The 24,753-nt window shown below is 44.5% G+C and overlaps 1 protein-coding gene across 1 annotated transcript in view; it reads left to right on the top strand.

The window, feature by feature from the left end:
• The window catches only part of LOC122810775 (transcription activator BRG1-like), a 1,556,036-nt gene that overhangs the window by 189,931 nt on the left and 1,341,352 nt on the right, over positions 1-24,753 (top strand). The window contains exon 7 of the mRNA XM_044082336.1: positions 11,084-11,326. Within this exon, the coding sequence (XP_043938271.1) occupies positions 11,084-11,326 (243 nt within the window). The remainder of the gene's footprint in view (positions 1-11,083; positions 11,327-24,753) is intronic.

Below are 24,753 nucleotides of genomic sequence, written 5' to 3'. Positions count from 1 at the left end.
GAGCTAAGTTATAGTGGAAGAACACCACCAGTAGAAAGTAAATACCAAAACTTCCTTGTAAGGAGAGAGAGAGAGACAAGGGGATGGAGGGAGGGAAACCAGGACTGCTTTAGTGAATACACTCTAACATCTACATTTATGGTAAGTGTACACAATTGTACTATGTTCTTCGTGTTTCACTGTTGCAATCATCACATTTGGGTTGATTCCCAAAACTGTAGAAAAGGGTGGAGACACTCAAGAACACTAGGGGCTGGCTAGGATGCCCTGCAAAACTGAGGTGGCAAAGTCTGCCCTGGATTTGGAGAAGATAGGCAGGTGGTAATGCTTGGTGAATGTATGAACAGATGTCCATGTTGCAGCCTCCAGGATGTCCCTGGTGGGGACCCCTCTGAGAAAAGCTGCAGAAATGGAGATTGCACTAGTGGAATACGTCCTGACACCCTTTGGGGGTGGTTTCCCATGCATGTTTGTAGCAGAAATAGATGCAGTGTGCTATCCATTTGGAGATTTTTGGATATGGCTTTGCCCTCTGCCCCCTGCAGTGAAGCTGACTAGCAATTGATCAGCTTTTCTAAAAGATTTAGTCCTGTCCAGGCAGAATTTTGGCTGCCTGTGCACATCTAGAGTGTACAATCCTTTCCCCCCTTGTTTTGTGGGTTAGGGAAAAAGGTGGGCAAATGGATTGGTTTAGACCCACACTGGACACCACTTTAGGCATGAAGGATGGATTAGTCCTGAGGGAGACCTTGTCAACATGGAAAATGATGAAGGGCTCTACACCCATAAGCACTTGTAGCTCTGATACTCTTCTAGCTGAAAGTGATGGCCAGAAGCAAGGCAGTCTTCCAAGAGAGAAAATTTAACTCTGCTGAAGCTGCAGGTTCAAAGGGAGGCAGGGTGAGCTTTTCCAACACAAAGTTAAGATCCCAAGCTGGGGTAGGAGCTCTTCTGGGTGGCCTCAAGTTGTTAGCCCCTCTTAGGATCTGTTTGATGAAAGGGTATGAGAAGAGGTGGCTCTGTGCTGAAATGAGCAGAGATGGCCGAGGCCTGAATTTTAATAGAAGAGAAGGATAGACCCCTGTGTAGTAGGTCTGTCAGGTAATCTAGGATGAGAGATATGGAGGGCTGTTTGTTCTGGCTCCCTTAGCCTGGATCCAGGTGCAAAACCTTTTCCACTTGTCAGCATAAGACTTTCTAGTGCTGGGGCGTCTGGCCTCACATATAATATCTAGAACTTGTTTGCTTAGACTGGCAGCTTGAGGAGAGGTCAGGGAATAAGCCAGGCTGCCAGGTTGAGGGTCTGCAATTGGTGATGCATGAATTCTCCATTCCTCTGGATCAAGAGTGTTGGAATCTGAGATAAGGTGCCATGGTGGCAGGGGTGAAAGGCTGCGCATCAGTGGGTACCAGTGCTGTCATGACCAGTCTGGGGCAATCAGGACAGTCCTCTGTTTTTCCTCCCTTATTTTGAGCAGTACCCTTGAAATGAGTGATAGAGGGGGAAATGCATAGACCGAGAGGTTACTCACTGGAGGGATACAGCATCCACTTCCCAGGCCTTGCTGTGAGGTTTCCTGGTGCAGAATTTGTTGAGCTGATGATTGGAGTGGGAGGCAAAGAGATCGACCCTCGGGGTGCCACATTTCTGGGTTACAAGGGTGAAGGTTCTGTGATCTAGCTGCTACTCGTGTGGATCTAGCAGGTTTCTGCTTAAGTTGTCTGCCAAAGAGTCTGGCAGGAATTGTGCTAACAGGTGTAGTTGTATTGCTGAGGCCATGTGCCAAAGGGTCATGGCTTGCCTGCACAGAGGATAAGAGTGAGTCCCTCCTTGCTTGTTGGTATACCACATCACTGTGGTGTTGTCTGTTTTGATCAGTAGGGGCCCCAGGGAGAAGGAGGGGTCTGAAAACTGTCAGGGCTTGCTGAACAGCTAACATCTTTTTGGTTGATGTGCAGATGTATTTGATTTGGGCTCCCCGTTGGCTCTGTATGCACCTGGCATCCAGGTGAGTCCCCAGGCATAGTCTGATGCATCTGTGGTGAGGGTCTGGGCGGCATGGGGTTGTGAGAAGGGAAGTCTCTTGTGGTAACATGCTGCTGCCCAGCAAAGAAAATCTTTCCTTAGACAAGGTATCATTGGTATAAGTTTCCAGGTCTTGAGTGTGTTGACACCAAAGGTTTTTGTAGGTACCGTTGTAGTTTCCTCATATGCAATCTGGCATATGGAATGAGTAGAATGCAAGAGGCCATGAACCCTAGAGCTTGCAGGATTTTCCTTGCGGATAACTGGGTCATGGTGGCTAGTTGAGAGAAGTAGGCTGTCTGGTAGGCTTGCTTTTCTGGAGTAGGGAATGCCATCTGGGATGCTGTGTCCAGGCTTACTCCCAGGAATATAATTTTTTGTGTGGGGACTAGTTTGGATTTCTTTTCGTTGATAGTATACCTCAGGGAAGTCAGTAGGTCCTTTACAAAGGTCAGGTGCTATAGCAGCTTTTCCTGACTGTCTGCCTGAATCAGGCAGTCATCTAAGTATAGGTAAATTTGAATATTTCTTTGTCTGCAAAAAGCAATGGCGGGAGCCCGACATTTTGTGAAAACTCTGGGAGCAGTGGATAAGCCAAAGGGAAGCGCAGAGAACAAAGTGCATAGATCCTGCCCTGAAACGTAGGTATTTCCTGCATGACTCCCTGATTGGGATGTGTAGGTAGGATTCCTTTAGGTCTAGGGTGGCTAACCAAGGATCCTTGGAAAGCATAAGTAGAAGCTGCTGGAGGGTGAACATTTTGAGTTTTGGTATTACCAGAAAGGTGTTTAGAATGGATAAATCGATTTGGGGCGCCATGTGCCCTCTTTTCTGGGTACCAGGAAGAGTAGAAACCTTGGCCTATCTGTTCTGCAGGAACATGCTCTATTGCCCTCATAGAGAGGAGGGAAATGACTTGCTTTTTAGCCTCTGCCCACTGGTTTAGGGGAAGATCTGGGAACCCTTTTGGGGTTGGTAGTGTGTGGAAATAAAATTTGTATCCCTGCGACACTATGTTGAGGACCCAGTGTTTGCTGATAATGGTGGCCCAGTTGTTTGAAAGGAGAGTGTTCCTCCTAAGGGCACGACCAGGTGGGCAGAGGTAGGGGGTGGAAGTGAAAAGTCGTCTTGAGTTCTTGCCATAAGGGGATGGCTTTGCACTGCCTGATTTTGAAGAGGAGGAACTCCATTGCTTAGATCTCTGCATTCCCTGTGGCTGTTGTCTGGGGCGTCTGCTTCTCCTGGGGTCTGGGCTGAGCTGGTCTGGAGGGGGCAGGAAAAGGACCAGTGCTTAGAGGGGCAATGTCTACTGAACCTCGGTGGCTGGGCCTGTAAGAAGTCTTCAACTGTCTTCCTAGATTTAGCTTTTTTTCCATCTTTAAGACCTCCTCTGCCTTGTTGCCAAATAAGTTGACTTTGTGCAAGGGTGCATCCAATAATTTGGATTTGACATGGTCTGGCAAGGTCTGTTCCTTAAGCTAAGCATGCCTTCTAAGGACAGACCTAGTGACTGCTGCCCTGCAAGATACTTCTAGGGCGTCAAAACCACATTGTAAGGTGTGCTTAGTTACTTGACTTGCAGAATGCATTAACTCTTGTGACTCTATTTTCTGCACAAGCAGGAAAAGAAGATATTTTTTGTTTGAGGAGTTCCATGCTGTGTTGATATTTCAGCATGTGGAACTGACAATTTAATGCTCTAATAGCAAGAGTAGCAGAGGTATATACTTTTTTACCCCATCTGTCTAATGCTCAGGAATCCCTGTCTGATGGTGTGGGATTCTTAGCTGAAGTTGCTTTGATTCCTTTAAGTCCTTGAGAGATGACCTCTGGGTCAGCAGTAGGATTTTTGAAAATAAATTTGAGAGAGTCAGGGACTCCAATACCTATACCTGTCAGGTTTCCTGGGAGCAGGAGGGAGGGTGTCTGGTCAAACTGGATTCCATAAAAACATCATCCACAACATCCAGGACAGGAGGAATGACCAGAAATCTGTGCTGTGGAAGATCTAAGAATTCCCTAAGTCTCTCTTTTGACTGAGGATTGTCCTGACATTCCCATTGGAAATGCTCCCTTAAAAGTATGTAGGGTTTCCCCAAAGGAAGTCCTCTGGTGGAGAGGCTGAAGGGATGGATTCCTCTGCATCAGAATCCTCATAAACAGAGGGGTTGCATATCTTCATATTCAGATGCATCTGAGTCATCGGACTCCTGTTCAGATAAAACTACTGGGGACAAGTCTCTTGGTAGGTGTAGCCTGGCTTCCACTAATAAGCATTATAAGGTCTTCTGCCACTTTAAGCATTTGAGACTGAGGCAAGGAAGCAAGTGCCTGAGCTTGGGTAGTCAGTTTTTTGGGTGTGGTTTGTACCCTGGGCCTTAGAAACCCGGTTTGCTAAAGAACTGAAGAAGCGAAAGAAGTCTGTATGATGTTTTCCCAACTGCCTCAATCTCTTTGCCAGCCCTGAAAGTGGGTGAAAGGCAATGGGAGAGTAGTTAGTTTAGTACAGCCCGCAGGTGATGAGGGGTCAGGGGGTGGCAAGCTTATGGTCAGCTATGTGGAGAAAAAATATCCAAAAAGAGGCCTACACTGACATACCTTGCTTAGCCTCTTAAGGCCTGGTCTTTATTATCGTATTACAATAGTTAGGCTTAAAAAGGCCCCAGTGTTCATTACCATAATACACAACTATGAACATATGAAAGCAAAACCCTTTAGAAATTTAACAATGATCCAGTGAGGGCCTCTGCTAATCATGCTGTGGTTGTGGCCCTCACTAGACACAGAGCAATGCATACCCTGTTGTTGAAATCTGTAACAACTTGGCAACAGCATCAACAACAATTAAAATTAAGCCCTTTAAAAAATTCTTAATGACTTCTTTTTAGCCAAACATGTCAATGCAGAGAAAACCACACACGGAGCAGCAGTAGTTTTGAGATTCATAAAACTGGAGTGCATGCACAATATGGAGTATTTGCAGAGTGCATTCCAAGCAACTTTTTTTTTACATGGCATACTAGTTTTGCGACAGATTTTGCTGCAAGCACAAAAAGAAATAGTTATACAATGACCATAAGGACCAGAAATGGTTAACTTAGGCGAATGAGTAGTTTCAAAAGTCTGATCATTAGTAATTTAAGATACAAGTTTCCAAAACGTCTGCCAGCCAGAGAACTGTATCTTTAGGAACTTGTATGCCTCTGGATATTTGATTTCAGAAGTTGTATGAACTGAAAATTCTTTTAGCATTAAGTTCTGGTGTGTACTGTGTAGCGGCTGCAGATATTATTCATTTTTCACTGTTGCAGTCATTACATTTGGGTTATCTGCTTGCAGGTAGCCTTCAATCGGCCTGGTTATCAAAGTCTTGGGTCCTGCATCGGTTGCGGTCTCATTTTCCATGACGTCAGGTAGTCAGGGGTATAAAGCATGCAGTCAATGCCATTACATCAGTCTTTCTTGCCGTGTGCTGCCCAAAGCAGAAGCAGTTTGCAAGTGCCGGTCAGCAGTCTCCTGAAATTTTTGTTTTTGAGTTTCAGATCCAAAGTCTTCAACTAAGCTAAGTACCCTGTTGGGGATCCTTTTTCTTGCTCTAAACCAATGTCAGTAGAAGTTAACAATTGTTTTTCTTGTGGAAAGCAAATACCTCAAAGATTTTCATTCCTTGCTTAGGCCCAGACTGCGACATACCTCGCTGTTAGTTTTGTGCCTTATTCAAACCTCAAACTATTTGTCAGTTCATTTTCGCATCTAAATATTTTGGTATTCTGTTCAATTATACAGAAATGGCTTCAGTAAGCCTCCCGACTACTGACATTTCGAAAAAACGCAAAGATAAAGACCGAGAAAGACCGCGTAGGTCCAAAGCTTCTCCTAAGCTAGTCTCCAGTTTACCGGTACTCAGTGAGGCGCTTTCGCAGCCCTTGATACTGCTACTTCAGATTTGCAGGCCTCTACTGAGACCCATTCGGAGTCTGGTATGCCACAAGATGCTTCAACTCTGGAACCTGCGGATGTCTCTACTTTGGATGGGTCCGGAGCCACTGTGCAGGCATCGGCTTCTGAGGGTGTATTCAGGCCTACTGACTTGCATATTAAACCAATGCCATCTTCTTCTTCAAGGCCTAAAACTCTCTCCATGCCTTGAAAATTGACATCCAGACCGCATGGTCAGGCCCTTATGCCTAAAACTCAAATGATAAGAATGGCTGAAGACCTTATTACTCTAATCAGGGGAAGCAACCCATCTTCCTGTAAGAGACCTAGAGCTGATTTTCCTTCTGATTCTTCTTATCAGGGTTCTGAAACGTCTGTTTTCTCTGATGACCAGGGTTCTGAAATTTCTGTTTTCTCTGACCAGGATTTAATGCATTCTGCTGAACAAATTGGAAAACATACTTTGCAGTGTGGTTTTGATTCATTAGAGGCATCTTGCAGAGCTGCTGTCACTGGGTCTGTACTTAGAAGGCATGCTTGGCTTAAGCAGCAATGTTTGCCAGATCATGTTAAAGCTAAATTACTGGAAGCTCCCTTAAACTAAGACCGCCTGTTTGTCAACAAAGCAGTAGTAGTAGTTAAAAAGATGGAGGAAAAAGCTAAATCTATGCAAACTGTTAATGATTTCCTGCAAGTACAGCCTCCCAGATTTAGTAGGCACTGGCCTTCTAAGAATCTGTCCTTTCCTGCCTCTTCCAAACCTTCAATCCAAACCCAGAACCAGCAGAACACCCAGGCTTCAGTCCCAAAATACTCACAGGCCTAAGCAGTGGGGGGCTCCCACTTCCAAAGCTGGGAGTAGTAAGACGCACCCTCCCATGGTAAACTGTCTCAATGACTTAACTTTAAACCTTCCAAGCCCTGCTCAACTGACTGTTCCTTGGGGAAAAGATCGCCCTGCATATGCAAAAAACTGGGAACTCATTACCCAAGAAAAATGGGTTTTAAATATAGTTTCCCAAGGATACAGATTCCACTTCCACTCCTTACCAACCCCAAATAGTTAGCCAGACCTACCCCCAAGTCGGTGGGCAGAGGCTCAAAAGCAAGTTCTCTCTCTCCTAAGCATCAGGGCTATTGAACCTGTTCCAGAAGAAATGGGGGCAAAGTTTTTACTCAAGGCGTTTCCTAGTACCCAGAAAAGACCATTCCTGGTGTCCTATCCTGGACCTGTCTATCCTAAACACTTTTTTGGTAATCCCAAAATTCAAAATGCTAACTCTTCATCAGCTGCTTCTCATACTAGGCAAAAATGCCTGGTTGGCAACACTGGATTTAAAGGAAGTCTACCTGCACATCCCAATAAGGGAATCTTGCAGAAGATACCTACGCTTCAGAGCAGGCTTCATGCACCATCAGTTCTCTGCACTGCCCTTTGGCTTATCTACTGCGCCCAGGGTATTCACAAAGTGCCTAGCTCCAGTCATTGCATTTTGCAGGCAAAGAAATATTCAAATATACCCATACCTGGATGATTGCCTAATTCAGGCAGAAAGCCAGGACATGCTATTAAATCATCTGGCATTTGTAAAGTAATTACTAACTTCTCTGAGGTACATTATAAACGAAAAGTTACATCTACTACCCTGCCAGCAAATTGTTTTCCTGGGAGAGAGCTTGAATACAACTTCCCAGATGGCCTACCTCACGCCAGAGAAACAAGTTCATTTGACAGCCTACTTCAAACTACTGACCACAAAGACCCAGCTATCTGCAAGGAAAATACTGCCAGCCCTGGGGTTCATGGCCTCTTGCATTCTGCTAATTCCATATGCAAGACTGCATATGTGGAAACTACAATGGTATCTAAAAAGCCTATGGTGTCAACATTCTCAGGACTTAGAATCAATGATTCCCATCATACCTTGTCTGAAGATGGTTCCTTTGGTGGGCAGAGGCCTGCCACCAAAACAAGGGGCTGCCATTCACTCTACCCCCTGCCGCCCAAACCCTAACAGACACATCAGACTATGCATGGGGGCTCATTTGGCAGGGCAGTGCATTCAGGGCAAATGGATCCTGAGTCAGATGCGCCTGCATATCACTGAAAAAGAAATGTTAGCTGTACAGAATGCTCTGACAGCCCTCAAGGACCACATTCTTCCAGGACAATTATTGGTAAAGACAGACAACACCACTGTTTTGTGGTACATAAACAAGCAGGGGGGAACCCTCGCTGCAGACTAGCCATGGCTCTGTGGAACACAGCCTTGAGCTACCAAGTACACCTACAAGCTCAATTCCTGCCAGGCAAGTTAAGTACACTGGCAGACCTAAGCAGAAATCTCATGGACCCACACAAGTGGAAACTGTAACCAAAGATATTCAACATTCTGAGAAACAAATGTGGGAGCCCAGAGATGGACCTGTTTGCCTCCCCTCAGAATGACAAATTGGACAAATTCTGCACAAGGACTCCCCACAGACAAGCTTGGAAAGTGGATGCCCTGTCCTTCACCTGGAAAAAACTATCAGTTTATGCCTTTCCCCCTCTGCCTCTCATCTCCAAAGTTCTACTAAAGATCAAACAGGACAAACAAAGGACAATACTTATTGCACCAGAATGGCCATGCCAACACTGGTACCCCGTCTTGTGCAGTGTCACTTCTGGAACCATGGCACCTGCCTCAGACTCCTGCCTTGCTGTCCCAGCAGGAGGGCTAGATTCTGCACCCGCAGCTTCAAACCCTGAACCTTGCAGCCTGGCTAATTACCTGATCTCTCCATTACCATCCCTCAGTAAGCAAGTGTTGGATGTCATTCTGGAGACAAGGAAGCCTAGTACTAGAAAATCCAATGCTGAAAAATGGAAAAGGTTCTTTTCCTGGAGCCAAACACAGGGGATGGACACAACCATGCCCAATTTACCACATTCTTCAATACTTAACTGAGATGCTTCACAAGGGCCTTTCCTTTTCTTCCACCAAAATTCATGCCTCTGCCATTTCAGCACATTACAATACAGAGCCATCCCTCTTCTCTCATCCACTGCTGAAGCAATTTCTTAGAGGGGCCAAAAATGTAAGACCACCCAGGAGAAGCCCCTACTCCAGCCTGGGACCTTAACGTTGTATTGGAAAAGCTCACTCTACCTCCCACTGAGCCAGCTGCAAATGCAGAGTTGAAATTCCTTTCATGGAAAACAGCCTTCCTTCTAGCCATCACTTCAGCAAGAAAGGGTATCTGAATTACAGGCCCTCATGGCAGTGGAGCCTTTCATCATCTTTCTGGCGGACAGAGTGTCCCTCAGGACCAATCACTCCTTTATCCCAGAGGTGGTATCCAGTGTTGCCCTTAATCAGTCCATTCATTTGCCAACCTTCTTTTCTAATCCACAGAAATAAGAGGAATGAATACTGCACTCCTTGGACGTGCACAGACAACTTAGATTTTACTTGGACAGGACTAAGCCTCTCAGGAAATCTGAACAGCTGCTGGTTGCATTTGCTGCAGGGGCAGAGGGGAAGGCTATTTCAAAGCAAACCATTTTTAAGTGGATAGGCCATTGCATTCATTTCTGCTATAAGCACCATGGAAAACCTACCCCACAAGGGGATAAGACCACATTCAACCAGGGCTGCATCTACCTCTACAGCCTTTCTCAGAGTTGTCCCTACCATGACATCCTAGAAGCTGCTACATGAAGTTCTGTACATACCTTCACCAAGCATTGCCATTTGCCAGTTTTTTTCTAAATCCAGAGCTGGTTTTGCCACTGCAGTCTTGCAGGGCCTTATAACTGGTCCTAATGCTAATTGCCTCCTCCCTTCCATAGCTTTGGGAAGCTACCCAAATGTAATGACTGCAACAGTGAAACACAAAGAACATAGTACAGTTGTGTGCACTTACCATAAATGTAGATGTTCGAGTGTATTCACTGTTGCAGTTCTGGTTACCCTCCCTCCAGCCCCCTGACTTCTATAGACTATACCTCTATTCCTGCTTACTATGCTTAAAGCTTCCTGGTGTATTTGCTTTTTATTTGAGTTGTAACCTGGTATATAATTGCTTCCCATTATGGGGGCACCTGACATCTGGGGCAAGAAAAACTGATGTAATGACGTCGGCTGCATGCTTTATACCCCCTGACTACCTGACGTTGTGGAATATGACAGCAACCGATGCAGGACCCAAGACTTTGATAATCAGGCTGACTGAGGGCTACCTGCAAGCAGATAACCCAGATGTAATGACTGCAACAGTGAATACACTTGAACATCTGCATTTATGGTAGGTGTACACAACTGTACTTTCCTTTTACAGAAGTAATGATGATTAAGTAGCAGCAGGATACATGGGGTAGCACTCGTCAGGTCAGTGATGCTTCACTGAAAGTTAAGGCATCTTATGGGCACACAAATTAAAAATTTACAGCTTTATTACTATGCTTAATTGAGTTGTTAAATGCTTCATTCATTTTTTTTTTTGAAGTCTTATTGGCATGGAATGGAGAGCCGCTCCAAGTGATCCTATTAATACCTAGTTAAATGTTATCACATGCTTTGGGGGGGTGGGCTTAAATAATGGTGAGCTTTAGGACATTGAAGTGATATTGTCCTGAACCCAATGAGATATTTTGAAGTTGGGAAAATCCAGCAGTGCTTGTCGAGGATCAGTTACATCAACATACAGATGTGGTAGGTGGCACTGAAGATTGTTGGAAAATGGTTCCAAAGAATGCTTTGCTCAACTCCTGAAAGACCATTCAGCATGTAAATAGAGGCATCACCCATCTAAATAATACATGCTTACTTTGCTTGCTTATGTTGCCTTGGTGGCCCTGACGCATTTCATATTCAGACCCCTACCTTCCCAGTTAGTGAAATATTTGAAACCTATTCTGTAATGTACAAGTGGATATGTCTGGATAAAGAGTCTTTGTGCTGTGTATACATAATGGTAACAGTTGAGTAAATGAGTATGGTGAGAATTGAAGAAAATTATCAATTTATTCTAATAGTCATACACCCAGTACATTGCAATACACACTTGTACATAGCTGTATACTTTTACAATGCAAGGAAGAAAATGTTTACTCGTCTTTTTAAATATTTTAAGACTCGTTGGAAATACATGATCGTTGATGAAGGTCACAGAATGAAGAATCACCATTGTAAGCTAACACAAGTCTTGAACACTCACTATGTGGCACCCCGCCGGCTTCTGCTGACTGGAACACCACTACAGAATAAGCTACCTGAACTCTGGGCACTACTAAACTTCCTTCTTCCAACAATTTTCAAGAGCTGTAGCACTTTTGAACAGTGGTTCAATGCACCATTTGCCATGACTGGAGAAAAGGTATGTTTTAAAACTGTTTCTTAGAAAAGATGGCCAGCTTAAGTAGGTGCAGAAAGATTGGTTACATCTTAATGTGGTGTATTCTACAAAATGATCCTTGTTCTATTACTCAATGTTTTTGTGTACAGAAGCAAGCATATTTCTTTGTAAGAAAAGGAAAAAAACACAGGCGAAGATGTACTCAAGATAAAGTAAATGTATAAAATCTTCATATAAAATATACAAGGTTAACTGTGCTTTAACTGCATTGTTTGGTAGCAGTTTTCAATTCAAACTCATTAAGTACAAGTCCCAGAAAAGCATGATTGTGGGAAAATGGGGACTTGTAAGCTTGATAACTATGCCTGAGACAGTTTACTTTTCCCAAGGTATAGTGATCTCTGGGTTAGTGTGTATGGGCGTAATATAAATATACATTAGTTTGTCAGTAATATTGAATGTTCCATGCATTATTGCTACTAGCTTTTCCCGTGTGAGTGCGTGTGCAAGATTGCTGGGCATTGAGGTGGGAAGTTGTCCCTTCCATGATGTTGTGTGATCTTGGAATTGGTTGGATGAGGTTGGAGGGTGCAAGTGGGGCTTCCATCCCTGCATAATTGTTTTGATAGTTTCTATACAAGTTGTGGAGGAGTACATGGGTGCAGAATATCAGCCTTGCCAAGGGAAGGGTGCATTAGGAGTAGACATCACACCTCGTTTATCGCAAACATGCCAGAGATGATCAACACAACAGTGATCATCTGTTATGTTTGTTACACAGATGTTCATCGTGCATACAGCTGCAGTAATCACAGATGGGTTTTCAGCCGTCAGGCGGTCCCTCGGTCGGCCGAATTCCAAAGTCTTGGTCCGGCGTCGGTTGTCGCCTTCTCTTTTGGCGCCAGGAAGGCCAGAGTATATAAGACACAACCGACGCCAAGTTCTTCAGTCTTTTGCAGCGCGGTGCCCGAAGCAGAAGCAGTTAAAGTGCGATTCGGCCAGCTCCTGAATTACGAAAATATTTGGAACGAAGTCTTCATTAAAGCTAAGTACCCGCTGGGAATCTTTTCTTGCCTCAGACCGATGTCAGAAAAAGTTAATAATTGTATTTCTTGTGGGAAGCAAATACCGCATAAGGATTTCCATTCCCTTTGCATACCATGTTTGGGCCCAGACCACGACGTCTCGGGCTGTCGCTGCGCTACCTTCAATACGCACTATTAGCGTCGGGCGGAGTTCGCCCAACACTTTTGGTAAAGCTTTTGACTATAAAATGTTGTCGGACACTCCGACTACCCTTTTATCCAAAAAGCGCAAGGAAAAGGACCGACATGCGAGGCCCGCGGTCTCCACCGACACCACGCTGAAACAGGCTCCACGTGGTCCGGTTCTCAGTGAGACGCCTTTGCAGACCCTGACTACCGACGACACTCCTTCGGCGGTGTCTTCTGTACCGAGACCGCTGGGTCAGCGGCCCATTCCCAGACTACAACCGAAGCCCCAGCTTATGTCGAGCCTACTAATGTGGACAGATCTACATCCAACCATGGTGTATTTAGGCCTTCATCCTCTTTTTCTATTAAGGCCTTTACTAAATCAAAGCAGCCAGGCATCACACTAGGCCTGCTGCTCAAGGCCCATCCCTGGACCCATGCCTAAGAAACAGATGCTTAAATGGCTGAGGATCTAATAACTCTTATCAGAGGTTCTCAGCCCCTCCTGACAAGAGACCCAGAGTGGAGGAAGAATCCCCTCTTCTGATCAGGGATCCATTTTATCAGAGCATTCTGATGCTGAGGAACACTCTTATTCCCTTTGAGGATTCGGATGCAGAGCAGTCTATTCCTTCTGTATCCCCCTGAGGATTTTTCTTTTGAAACCTTGCACACCTTGAGGGAACACTTCCATTGGGAAGGCCAAGATTTTCAGACTGCAAGAAAAGACTTGGGAATTTCTTTGGTTACCTCAGCACAGACCTCTGGCTATTCCCCCTGTTTTGGAGGTACTGGATGATGTCTATTCGAGGCTTGTTTTAATCCTGATTCACTGCCTCCTGCACCAGTTAAGCCTGATGGATATTACAGAGTACCCAGTTCTCACCAATTTCTCTACAAAGGCCATAATGCTGACCCTGAAACCATTTCCCAAGGCCCCAAGGGGATTAAGGCCCCCCCTGCCAAGAATCCACCTCCTGCAGAAAGGGAATCGAGATCTCTAGAAAGGTGGGGTAAGAAGGTTTATGCGGCCACCCTAGCCATGAGGGCCTTAAACTGCCAGTTTCATATGATTAAATATCAACAGTTCCTGTTATCACAATTAAAAACAAAATGTCTCAACCTGAACAACCAGATTTAAAAGAGTTACAGGATATGATGCATAGTGCAGAACAAGTGGGTAAACACACTTTACAATGTGGTTATGATGCTCTAGAGGCCTCCAGTAGAAGCGAGCTGCTACAGGATCAGTCATTCGCAGACATGCCTGGCTTAGGGAACAAAATCTGCCTGATCATGTGAAAGCAAAACTTCTTGATGCACCTTTACAAAAGGATGTTCTTTTTGGTACTAATGCTGAGGATATATTACGAAAATGGAAGAAAGCCAAATCTATGCAAACTGTCAAAGCTTTCTTACAGGTCCAGCCACCACGATTTAGCAGGAATTGGCCATCAAAAAACTGGTCCTTTCCAGCCACTGACAAGCCCCAAAGAGGCAGATACAGATGCGGAAGGGGCAGAGGTCAATCACAAGGGTCATATAGAGGCAGACAATGGCAATCTCCAGCACCAAGAGGTGGTGAAGACAGTGCACAACAATACAGGAAGCAAACTCAATGACTCCCTCATTTCCATGCCAGGCAAGTCTCAGCTGGCAGCACCTTTGGGAGGGAAACTAGCATTATTTGCAAGCAATTGGCCTATTGTCACAACAGACAAATGGATACTGGACATTATAAACAGAGGCTACAAATTTCAATTTCACACTCTTCCAAAAATGAGAGGCATGCCAAACCTACCACAAAATCAAAGGGTAGAGGCACAACTGCAAATTTCAAAGCTCCTAAACATGAGGGCTATACAAAGGTACCTCGCACCAACAAGGTCAAGGTTTTATTCAAGACTTTTCCTGGTACCAAGAAAAGGAACCGACTGGAGACCCATTCTGGACTTATCCATCCTAAACACATTTCTACTCGTACCAAAATTCAAGATGCTCACATTACAGCAACTTCTTCCCATGCTGGGCAAGGAGTTTTGGCTGGTAATATTGGACCTCAAGGAGGCATACCTGCATGTCCCAATCAGACAAAGCTGCAGAAGATACCTCAGATTTCTTGCAGGTTCAATCCACTATCAATTCTCTGCATTGCCCTTTGGCTTATCTACTGCGCCCAGAGTATTCACCAAGTGCCTGGCATCAGTAATTGCCTATTGCAGACTTCAAGGGATACAAATTTACCCTTATCTGGACGACTGCCTGATCCAAGCGGACAGCAAACATATACTACTGGAACATCTGGCATATGTGATACGGTTGCTGCTTTCTCTGGGATACACCATCAACAAGGAGAAATCAAAGCTAACACCTTCTCAGAAAATAACCTTCCTGGGTGCCAGCTTGGACACAAACACCCAGATGGCATACCTTACGCCAGAAAAACAAGGGCAATTATCTCAGTACTTCAACATACTAGCAAAAAGTACCAGGCTTACTGCAAGGAAAATCCTGCAGGCTCTGGGATTCATGGCATCTTGCATTCTTCTAATCCCGTGTGCAAAGCTGCATATGAGGAAACTTCAATGGTACCTAAAAAATCTATGGTCTCAACACAGTCACAGCTTGGAAGCAATTATTCCAATAATCCCGTCTACAAAAGGAATTCCTATGGTGGGCCCAAGCATGTCAAGTAAACACAGGCCTTCCATTCTGCAAGCCTCAAGCAAAACAAGTCATAACCACAGACGCCTCAGATTACGCCTGGGGGGCATGAAGGACAGGTGCATTCAGGGCAGATGGTCCCAAAAGGAAAAGCACCTTCACATCAATCAAAAAGAAATGCTGGCAGTAATAAATGCAATTACAGCTTTCAAGGACTTCCTGCATCCAGGACAATTGCTCATAAAAACAGACAACACCACAGTAATGTGGTACATAAACAAACAAGGAGGAACTCACTCATACCCCTTGTGCAGACTAGCCATGACTCTTTGGAACTTGGCTCTGGAAAGACAAATCGAACTTCAAGCACAGTACTTGCCAGGGATGGAAAACACACTGGCAGACACTCTGAGCAGAAATATGACAGATCCACACGAATGGAAGCTACATCCACAGGTGTTTATGGAGATAGTCCAAGCGTCGGGGACGCCAGATATAGATCTTTTTGCCTCCCACAGAAACCATCAATTGAAAGGTTTTGTTCAAGGACCTTCCATCCAAAGGCCTGGAAAGTGGACGCCCTTTCATTCAGTTGGACAACATGGACAGTTTATGCATTCCCACCTCTGCCTCTTCTGTCCAAGGTGCTTTTGAAAGCAAGAACAGACAAACCGAGGATGATACTGATTGCTCCAGACTGGCCAAGGCAACACTGGTATCCACTCCTGAGGAGCCTAACACATACTCCTCCCTGGTCCCTGCCTCTAATACCTCTTCTGCTGAAGCAGAACAACTACAAAACCCTTCACAGCCAGCTGAAAACACTCAACCTCGCTGCATGGAAAATTCCTTAACACCACATCAAACTGTACTCTCCAAGGAGGTGCAGGATGTCATTTTGGAGGCCAGAAGACCATCTACTAGAAAAGCTTACTCCGCAAAATGGAAGCGGTTTTGCTGTTGGAATGAGAAAAGAGGACAAGACCCTAGAAAATTGAACTTGCCTCAGGTTTTACAGTACCTAGCTGAACTACTGAGCAGTGGACTTTCATTTTCTTCAATCAAAATACACGCCTCAGCCATTTCTGCAGAATTCAACACGGATCCTCCTTTATTCTCACACCCACTATTACGGCAGTTCCTCAGAGGGGCTAAGAATATAAGACCTCCAAGGAAACAACCAATACCAGCCTGGGACCTTAATTACATACTAGAAAAATTAACATTGCCTCCCTTTGAACCTGCTGCTTCAACAGATCTACAATATTTGTCCTGGAAAACAGCTTTCCTTCTGGCCATCACTTCAGCTCGTAGGGTTTCTGAACTACAGGCCCTCATGGTGGTGCAGCCCTTCCTCATCTTCCATCAGGACAGGGTTTCCCTTCGTACCAACCCATCTTTTATGCCTAAAGTGGTATCTAGGGTAGCCTTAAACCAAGCCATACACCTTCCTACCTTTTATCCTAACCCTCAAAACAAAGGGAAAGGCTGCTTCACTCTTTAGACATCCATAGGCAGCTACGTTACTATTTGGACAGAACAAAGTCCTTCAGGAAATCAGACCAACTTTTTGTCCTGTGCCGTAGGGGCTCCAGGGAAACCAGTTACCAAACAGACCATTTCCAAGTGGATTGGCCACTGCATACGATTTTGTTACTCCTATCATGGGAAACCTGTCCCTACTGGTATCAGATCTCACTCCACCAGGGCCACAGCCACCTCTACAGCCTTCCTCAGAGGTGTGCCTACTAAGGATATCTTGGAGGCAAACACTTGAGTTCTGTACATACCTTCACAAAACACTACCATCTGCCCTTATATTCCAGAACAAGAGCAGGCTTTGCCACTGCTGTTTTGCAGGGCATTCTGGCTCAGCCCAGTTCCTCATAGTACCTACCACCCTATGCATAGCTTTGGGACTCTACCCATCTGTGATTACTGCAGCTGTATGCACGATGAACATAGTACAGTTTTGTACCTACCATAAATGTAGATGTTCGAGTGCTAATACAGCTGCAGTACAGGTTTCCCTCCCTCCTTCCCCTCTTGGTAAGGCCATGGGGCCTAAAAACCTCTTCATACCTCCTGACTGGGTGATCCTGCTATGTTTTATTTGCTTGCATTTGTGGATTAGCTTTATTTATGTATTGCCTTCCTTTTGGGGGCACCTGACATCTGGGGCAAGAAAGACTGAAGAACATGGCGTCGGCTGTGTCTTATATACTCTGGCCTTCCTGACGTCAGAAGAGTAAGCGACAACAACCGACGCCGGACCAAGACTTTGGAATTTGGCCGACCGAGGGACCGCCTGACTGCTGAAAACCCATCTGTGATTACTGCAGCTGTATTAGCACTCTAACATCTACATTTATGGTAGGTACAAAACTGTACTTTGTACTTCATCCACATATCCCTAGGAACTTACTATTGTAATCTTTGGCCCTTCTGAAATCTTTTAAATAGAGAACAAATGGCAAAGCAGAAAAGTCTTTTTTGGTGGTTGGGGTACTACGGGAGAAGACGACAAATCAGGACAGAATTCTGAAAGAGTTCCATAGGTGCCATCTGAGCAATGACTTCACAGTAAAAGCACTCTTATACCCATCCTCCCATTTCCCCTTCCTTCGCCAGACCTTAGGGAGGCACTTTCTATTTCAGGACAAGTCAGGCAAAGGTTATTGTGGGCAAATAGATGGTAGCCCAGTAATGAAATCGGATCCCCCCTGCTCCACCACGGGAATGCCCTCTATCCTGGTACTCTAGTTTGAGTTAATTTTTATTTCTTGAACTGCTCCTGGTGCAAACGCCACATATGGGATCCTTCCAGAGAACTAGTGGATGCGGTTCTGTCCCAGTCATCTTGGTTCCAAAAAAAAAAAAAAAAAAAATTGGCCATGGCCTAGTCTGGATATTGCAAAAGGAAATCTTTTTCCTGAAAGACCCATAGTTAAGAATGCTTACTTTGATAAACCCTGGACCTTGATTTCCAAGATTTGTGTAAATCATCTTAATCGGAAGTACACTTACTCTAGTTCATAATGAGTGCAGTTGATTCAGGAGAGGGCTTTCATTTCTGCTTGACATCATTGCCTTTTGAGTTATGTACTTCTAAATGCCTGGCCCCCTGCAAAGAGCAGGAGGGTATAAACATCTACCCTCACGTTGGATGATTGCTTGCTTTAGAGTCATTCAGGGACACCTATAATTAAGTTATAATTTAATTTATAATTAAACTAAGGGCATTCATAAAATCACTGTTGCAGAATTATTCACAAATGAGCCTTGTCTGGTGGGATTCCCATATGCCAGCTAGTCTGCAAAGCATAGGCTCCTCCTTTGTGCACTGTGAATTTAGGAGTATGTACAGACATGCCAAAACTTAGGGCTTTCTTGCTGCTAGTGTGTGAATGCAGACCTCTGTCAGCATCATGTAGTTACCCATTTAAGCTTTCTTCAGTGCATAGACTGGTAGAATACTATCCCATTAAGACACTCTTCCATGCTTTTTTCATTAACTTTGGGAGAAAATGTTCTTGCCTTTCAGGAAAAAGGGATGTGTGACCGGGCATCAGATTCCTTTTAGGAACTCCCACTGGAGTTTGTCATGGCCAAGCATGACGTATAATCTCTCTGGTATTCTCCCCTAAAACTATTTGTGTTCTACTCGGTACTCTAAAGAAGTAATTTGTAAATAAATGTCTCCTGATGTTAGCTTGCACTATTATGTCATCCTCTTCATGCTCCAACATCCCCCTTGGCTGAAAATGAAATGAAAATCTTGTAGAGAGGTGCTTAATAGAAACTGGGCATCCACTTCTGTCTGCCTGTTATGGATGACTTCACCAAAGTGCCTTTTCAGAACAATGCCATCTGTCTGTGGGCCCTCTAGTGTGACCCCTTTTGGATGCTGTTATGCTAGATTTTAGCATGTCTGAATATTCACCATTCATCTGAATTAGCCAGGAAGGGAGAACCAAGGTTAACTTTGAGGAATATAGTAAGGCTTCATTAGCTTTTTTCCTGACACTCTAATGGAGGCCGAACCTACTGCTTCTACTCCTAGGGCCATATATCTGGGTATTCTACGTAAGCATACGCAAAAGAGAAAACATTTCTTTACCTTGTACTCCTCTTTCAAATCAGAAAAAAACAGTAAAGTTGAGTAACTTTACACAGGGATTTATCAAAGCCCTTCGTACTTTCCAAACTATTCAATCCTGTACTACTACTACACCTTCTACTCCATTTAAAGGAGAGACTTTTTTATACCAAAGTGAGGGACCATTTTAAATGCGGGATGGTGTCCTTGGATTTCAGGAAAGATGCTAAGGACTAGTAAATGTGCACAGTCCTAAACCTGTTGCCATCCCTCCAGCGTTAAGGGCCTTAGAGGGCGTGTTTCTGGCTGCCTCATTGTCCCCGACACCCAATCTGCAGCCCTTTAAAAGTCTCACAAATGTTATACAGTCCGACTCTTGTATCTTTCCTCTTGACTCTGATAGAGGAGTAAGGATACTTCCCACCTCCAGTTCTGTTCCTAATGGCAAAGAAGGCAGAGCCTTTGGACAGGTATGGCAATTTTTTTCTTTTATAACCTCTGACATGTTCTTTCAGGTTATTTAATTGTTATACTTGCCTGACTAAATACCTTCTCGCCGTTTTAGACAATATGGCGCAAACTATTTTATTCTGAATTTGGATAAATGTGATTTCATGGATGTGCTTAATTCTACCTCACAGGTAACTAAGCATACCATTAATTGGTGTTATGATGTTATGGTTGCTGCTTCTCAAGCAGCTTGCCACTCTGTTGTGATGCAATGTTTGGTGTAGACTGTAGTGTTATCCAGAAGATGTGAATGTACAACTGTTAAATGTGCCCTTAGATAAAGACTTGCTATTTGGAAATTTTTCATTTGTTTTTTAGATGTTAAATGACCTTATTTATGGTAAATCATCTTGTCTCACTTAACTCTTGCCATCACCCCCATACCAAAGTCTCTTTCTTGGTGTCTACAAATTCTCTGCTTAATAGATTAAAGGGACTGAAAATAAAAATGTCACTGCTTTGTATTGTACTATCCATGTGCATAATCAAAAGCTTCAGTTTTCCATTTTTTTTGTCTTTGATCTGATGCCTTCTCTGACTGGATTCAACCTGTGGGTTATCAGATTTGACTGTGATCCGAGACCAGCCGAATCTCCCAAGACTTCAGCTGGCAGAGCTCTGCCTTCTCTAGCCACAATGTCTCATTCACCCAGAGAAAGTACAGTTGTGTAAAACCTTACCATTACAGTAGATGCCCTTTTCTTCACTGTTGTAGTATGGATTATAGAAGGGATGACCCACCTTGGGCAGCCTGACGCTTGACCAGTACAAAAAAGCCTAGAAGAGATCTTGTTTGCGCCATACTTCACATTTATGTTCCTAGAACAGAACACTGGGCATAAAAGGGACGTACAGATGCAACTACCTTGAACCGAATTGCCCTAGAAGACAAAAGTCACCATAGGATAAAGGGGTCTGTGCACATCCAGAAGGAAAACGTGCAGAATAAACAGAGGTGGTTGGAGTGAGGGAGCAAATACTGCAACAGAGAAGAGATGAATATCTGTTATGGTAGGATTTTACACAACTGTACTATGTCTTTTGTCACTGTTGCAGTATTCGCAATAGAAGGGAGTGTAATAAATTCTCAAGAAACAGAATGAGAGGTGGAAGGCTGAGAAGATCCCTCAACAAGCCCACACAAAATGGTTTCAGTAGAACCTGCTTTGGCTATAGAAACCATGGTTAACTTTATAACACTTAGTAAAGGTATGCCCTGAAGACCTAGTATCCTTCAAGGATAGAGTTTGTGTCCAACCCCTTAAAGCAGGCACCAGAAGAGGCAACTGCCTTAGTGGAATGAGCTCTAACAGAAGTAGACAAGAAATTTGCCATGAAAAGACTAACAAAACGAACTGGTATTGGATATCCAGGAAGAGATGGTTTGCTTGGAAACAGCCAAGCCAAAAGACCTCAGATGAAAGGAAAGAAAGAGCTGATTAGACTTATGAATAGTCCTAATTTTATCCATGTAGTATTCAGCTGCCTGTGCACTTCCAGGTTTGCAAGACTCTCTTACTAGCAGACTGAGAAGGGAAAAAAGGAAGGGACTTGTACTGACCTGATTTAAGGACAACTCATAGACTACCTTGGGCATAAAAGGCAGGATTAATATGGAGGGACAGCTTGTCCCTGTGAAAAAATAAAATAACAGGAATGGCCATAAGGGCCTGTACCACAGAAATCCTTCCAAGCAGAAGTAAGAGCCAGCAACAAAGCAGTCTTCCAGGTACAATATTGCAAAGAAGCAGAATATGTAGGCTTAAAAGGAGCCAGAGTCAATTTTTCCAAAACAAAATTAAGATCCCAAGGAGGAGGAATAGGTTTCCTTAGAGGCCTAATATGCAGGATGCCTTTAAGAAATTGTTTGACCTCAAAATGAAAAGTCAGGAGGATTCAAGGGCAGGCAAGCAGAAATAGCTGACAAATAGGCCAAGCCAGACTGGAGCATCTCGCAAACAAGAGGACCAGAGCAACTCCCAGTGACAAAGGGTCCTGGTTATGAGCATGGCACCAGACAGAATTTTTTTTCCCATTTGGACATAAGCTTTTCTGGTTGAGGGAGTCCTTGCCTCCTGTAAAACCCTGAGCACATCCTCAGAAAAGAGGTGCCTGAAAGGGATCAAAACCTTATCATCCACAATGTCAGTTGCAGAGTGGACAAGTGTGGATGGATGAGACCCCTTGTCCTGTGTGAGGAGATCCAACCAGTGAGGTAGCTTGTGAATGCCCCTGGCCAGATGCATTGAGGGGGAAACAATGCTGTGTCGACTAAAAGGGAGTCACTAGCAAGATTTTTGGAGTCCAGAATCTTCTGCAGGACTCTTGGAAGTAGAGGAAAAGGAGGGAAAGCATAAAATCTCCTCCTGTAAAGAAAGGAAGTGGTGTTAGTCTTCCACACCAGATGGTATGGCACTCTGGAACAGAAGAGAGGAAGCTGCTTGTTCAGGTGAGAGGCAAAAAGATCTACCCGAGGAGTAACCCACATATGGACAATGCCCAGAAACATGCATCTGTGAAGCATCCATTCGTGAGCCTGTGGTTTAGACCTGTTCAGAGAGTCTGCCACAAGATTGTAATGTGAAGGAATGTATACTGCCTCAAGAGTTAGCTGATAACTGAAAGCCACTTCCCAAGGCTGAAGTACCATCCTGCAGAGGAGGTAAGATTTCTTGCCCCCCTGCTTTGACATACATCATCACTTGTATTTATGTACACCTTCAAGGGGCTTCAAGAGAGAACATGGGGTGAAAAGCCATAATCGGGGCCGTCATCTTTGTTGATATGGTCTAACTTCTGATGGGGAGGCCAAAGACCCTGAACAGTCAGGTACCCAAGAGACAGGTCTTAAGATGGGATTAGAAGCTGAAAGGGCTGGCCTGGCTTGAGAGCGAACTGCCAAATCCACCACTTGAATTATTTCTTGAGACATGGAGTGAGAGGTACAGTGAAAGTCAGAGGGTGACTATGCTGCAGCCAAACCAACTTGGAGTACCATTGAAGCTTCTGCATATGCAGTCTGGGAAGAGGAAGCACTGGAATAGAAGAGGCCATGAATCCCAGGTCCCAAAGAAGCTCCCTGGCTGGCATGAACTCGGAGATAAGAGACAAAGAAGGCTGTCAATGGACAGTACCTTTTAGATGTGGAAGAGAGGCCAATATTGACACCGTCTGAATCCTGCATCCCAGATGCACATGATCCTGAGGGGGAGTCTGGATGGAATTTTGGAAGTTGATAGTAAAGCCCAGACTTTGAAGAAGAAAGATGATGACCTGCAGATCCTCAGTCAACTGGAGAAAGGCACCTGAAGCAACAGGTCATCTAGATAAGGAAAAATCTGAATGCCTTGGAGCCTGTGGAAGGCAATCACAGAAGGCAGGCATTTTCTGAATGCCTTGGAGCCTGTGGAAGGCAATCACAGAAGGTAGGCATTTTCTAAATACTCTTGGGGCAGTAGAGAGGCCAAAGGGCAAAGCAGAGAACTGAAAATGAGAGGAAGACCTGGAGAAATGTAAAATCTTTCTTTAGAGGGCGAGTAGGGATATGAAGTTAAGCATCTTTCAGATTTAAGGACATCAGAAAAGTCTGGGGAAATAAAAGAAACCATGAAGAGTAAGCATCCAAAATGAAGGGATCTCAAGAAAGATGACGAGACTGGAGAGATCCAAAATAATTCAAGTACCCTTCTTTTGAGGAACCAGGAACATCCTGGAATAAAAACTCCTTCCCACTTGGAAAGGGGAACAAGTTGAATGGTCCCTTGGTTTAGCAGGGACCCTAGAATCTCCAGGAAATGAGGAAGTTACTCTAGAGGAAGTTGAGGTATCCCCAAAAAATGGAGAGATTTTCACAACTTGAAGTAACCCTGATGGATGATTGAAAGAACCCAAGCGTCTGAAGTGATGAGAGGCCAATTTGGAAGACAAAGGGGGAGCCAAAGGGACAAAGGAACCTGGTCTAAAAGTGGAGGAAGGTGCTGAATTGTCAAAGAGCAGCAGGCTTATCAAATAAAGGAGGCTTCTGGGCTACAGAAATCTGAAGCTTTAGCAGAGGAGGCCCACCTCCCACCCTTAGAGGCCTGGCGGGGTTGCCTGCGAACAAAAGCAAACCTAGAAGGTAATTCCTCTGAAACTTGGGGGTGCATAGGAGAGAAAGTACATTTAAGGTCTTATAAGGCTTTGCCTTTCTGTTGGTCTTAAACCATGTCAGCAACAGCAATCCCAAAATGTGCATTATCCAAAGGCGTGTCCAACAACTTGGCCTTAAAGTCCTCAGGAAGAGACCCGAGATGAAGCCAAGAATAATGCCTCATGATGGACTCGGAAGCCGCAATCCTGGAAGAGGCAGCGGCAGTAGCATCATAGCTACACTTGAGTGGTGAGCCACTTGAGAAACTGAACCTAAAAAAAGATGAGGCGCAAGATTTCTCATCAGGAGGGCAGAGATAACCCGGCAAATCTGAGCAGTCAAGGTCAGAGCATACCTGGTCATGTGGGTCTGGTGAATTAATAGCCCTAAAGGCCAAAGTAGGAGTGTAAACTGTCTTGCCAATCCTCTCCATTTCCCTGCTATCCTTATCAGAGAGCAGAAGTTTGGAAGAGGGAAGAAGTTTAAAAGGTTTGTCAGAGACTGACACCACAGCAGAAGGACATTTAAGTAAAAATAGACAATCCTCTGGAATCTTACAGAACCTGTCAGGTTTTTTTATGAGCAGGAGGCTGAGAATCAGGAGATTTGGAAGCAGCAATGAAAGTATCTAACAAGGCAGTCAAGACGGGAGGAATTGATTTTAGGAGTGCCCACCTGATGCAACTCATAATATCTTCTCCAGTGTCTGTTGAGAGAAGAATCCCACTTAAAGAATTCCATCATTCTAGTAGTTGTGCCCCCAAAGGTAAACCATAAAAAAGCCTGACCAGCGAAACAATAAAGCCAAGAACAGCCTGGAATCTTTGTCAGG

Source organism: Protopterus annectens, chromosome 9.part0 (assembly GCF_019279795.1).
Source record: "Protopterus annectens isolate FY-2018-M chromosome 9.part0, PAN1.0, whole genome shotgun sequence".
NCBI classification, from domain to species: Eukaryota; Metazoa; Chordata; order Ceratodontiformes; family Protopteridae; genus Protopterus; species Protopterus annectens.
The sequence above is the reverse complement of the archived record's forward strand: the minus strand, read 5'-3'. Positions and strand labels throughout refer to the sequence as shown.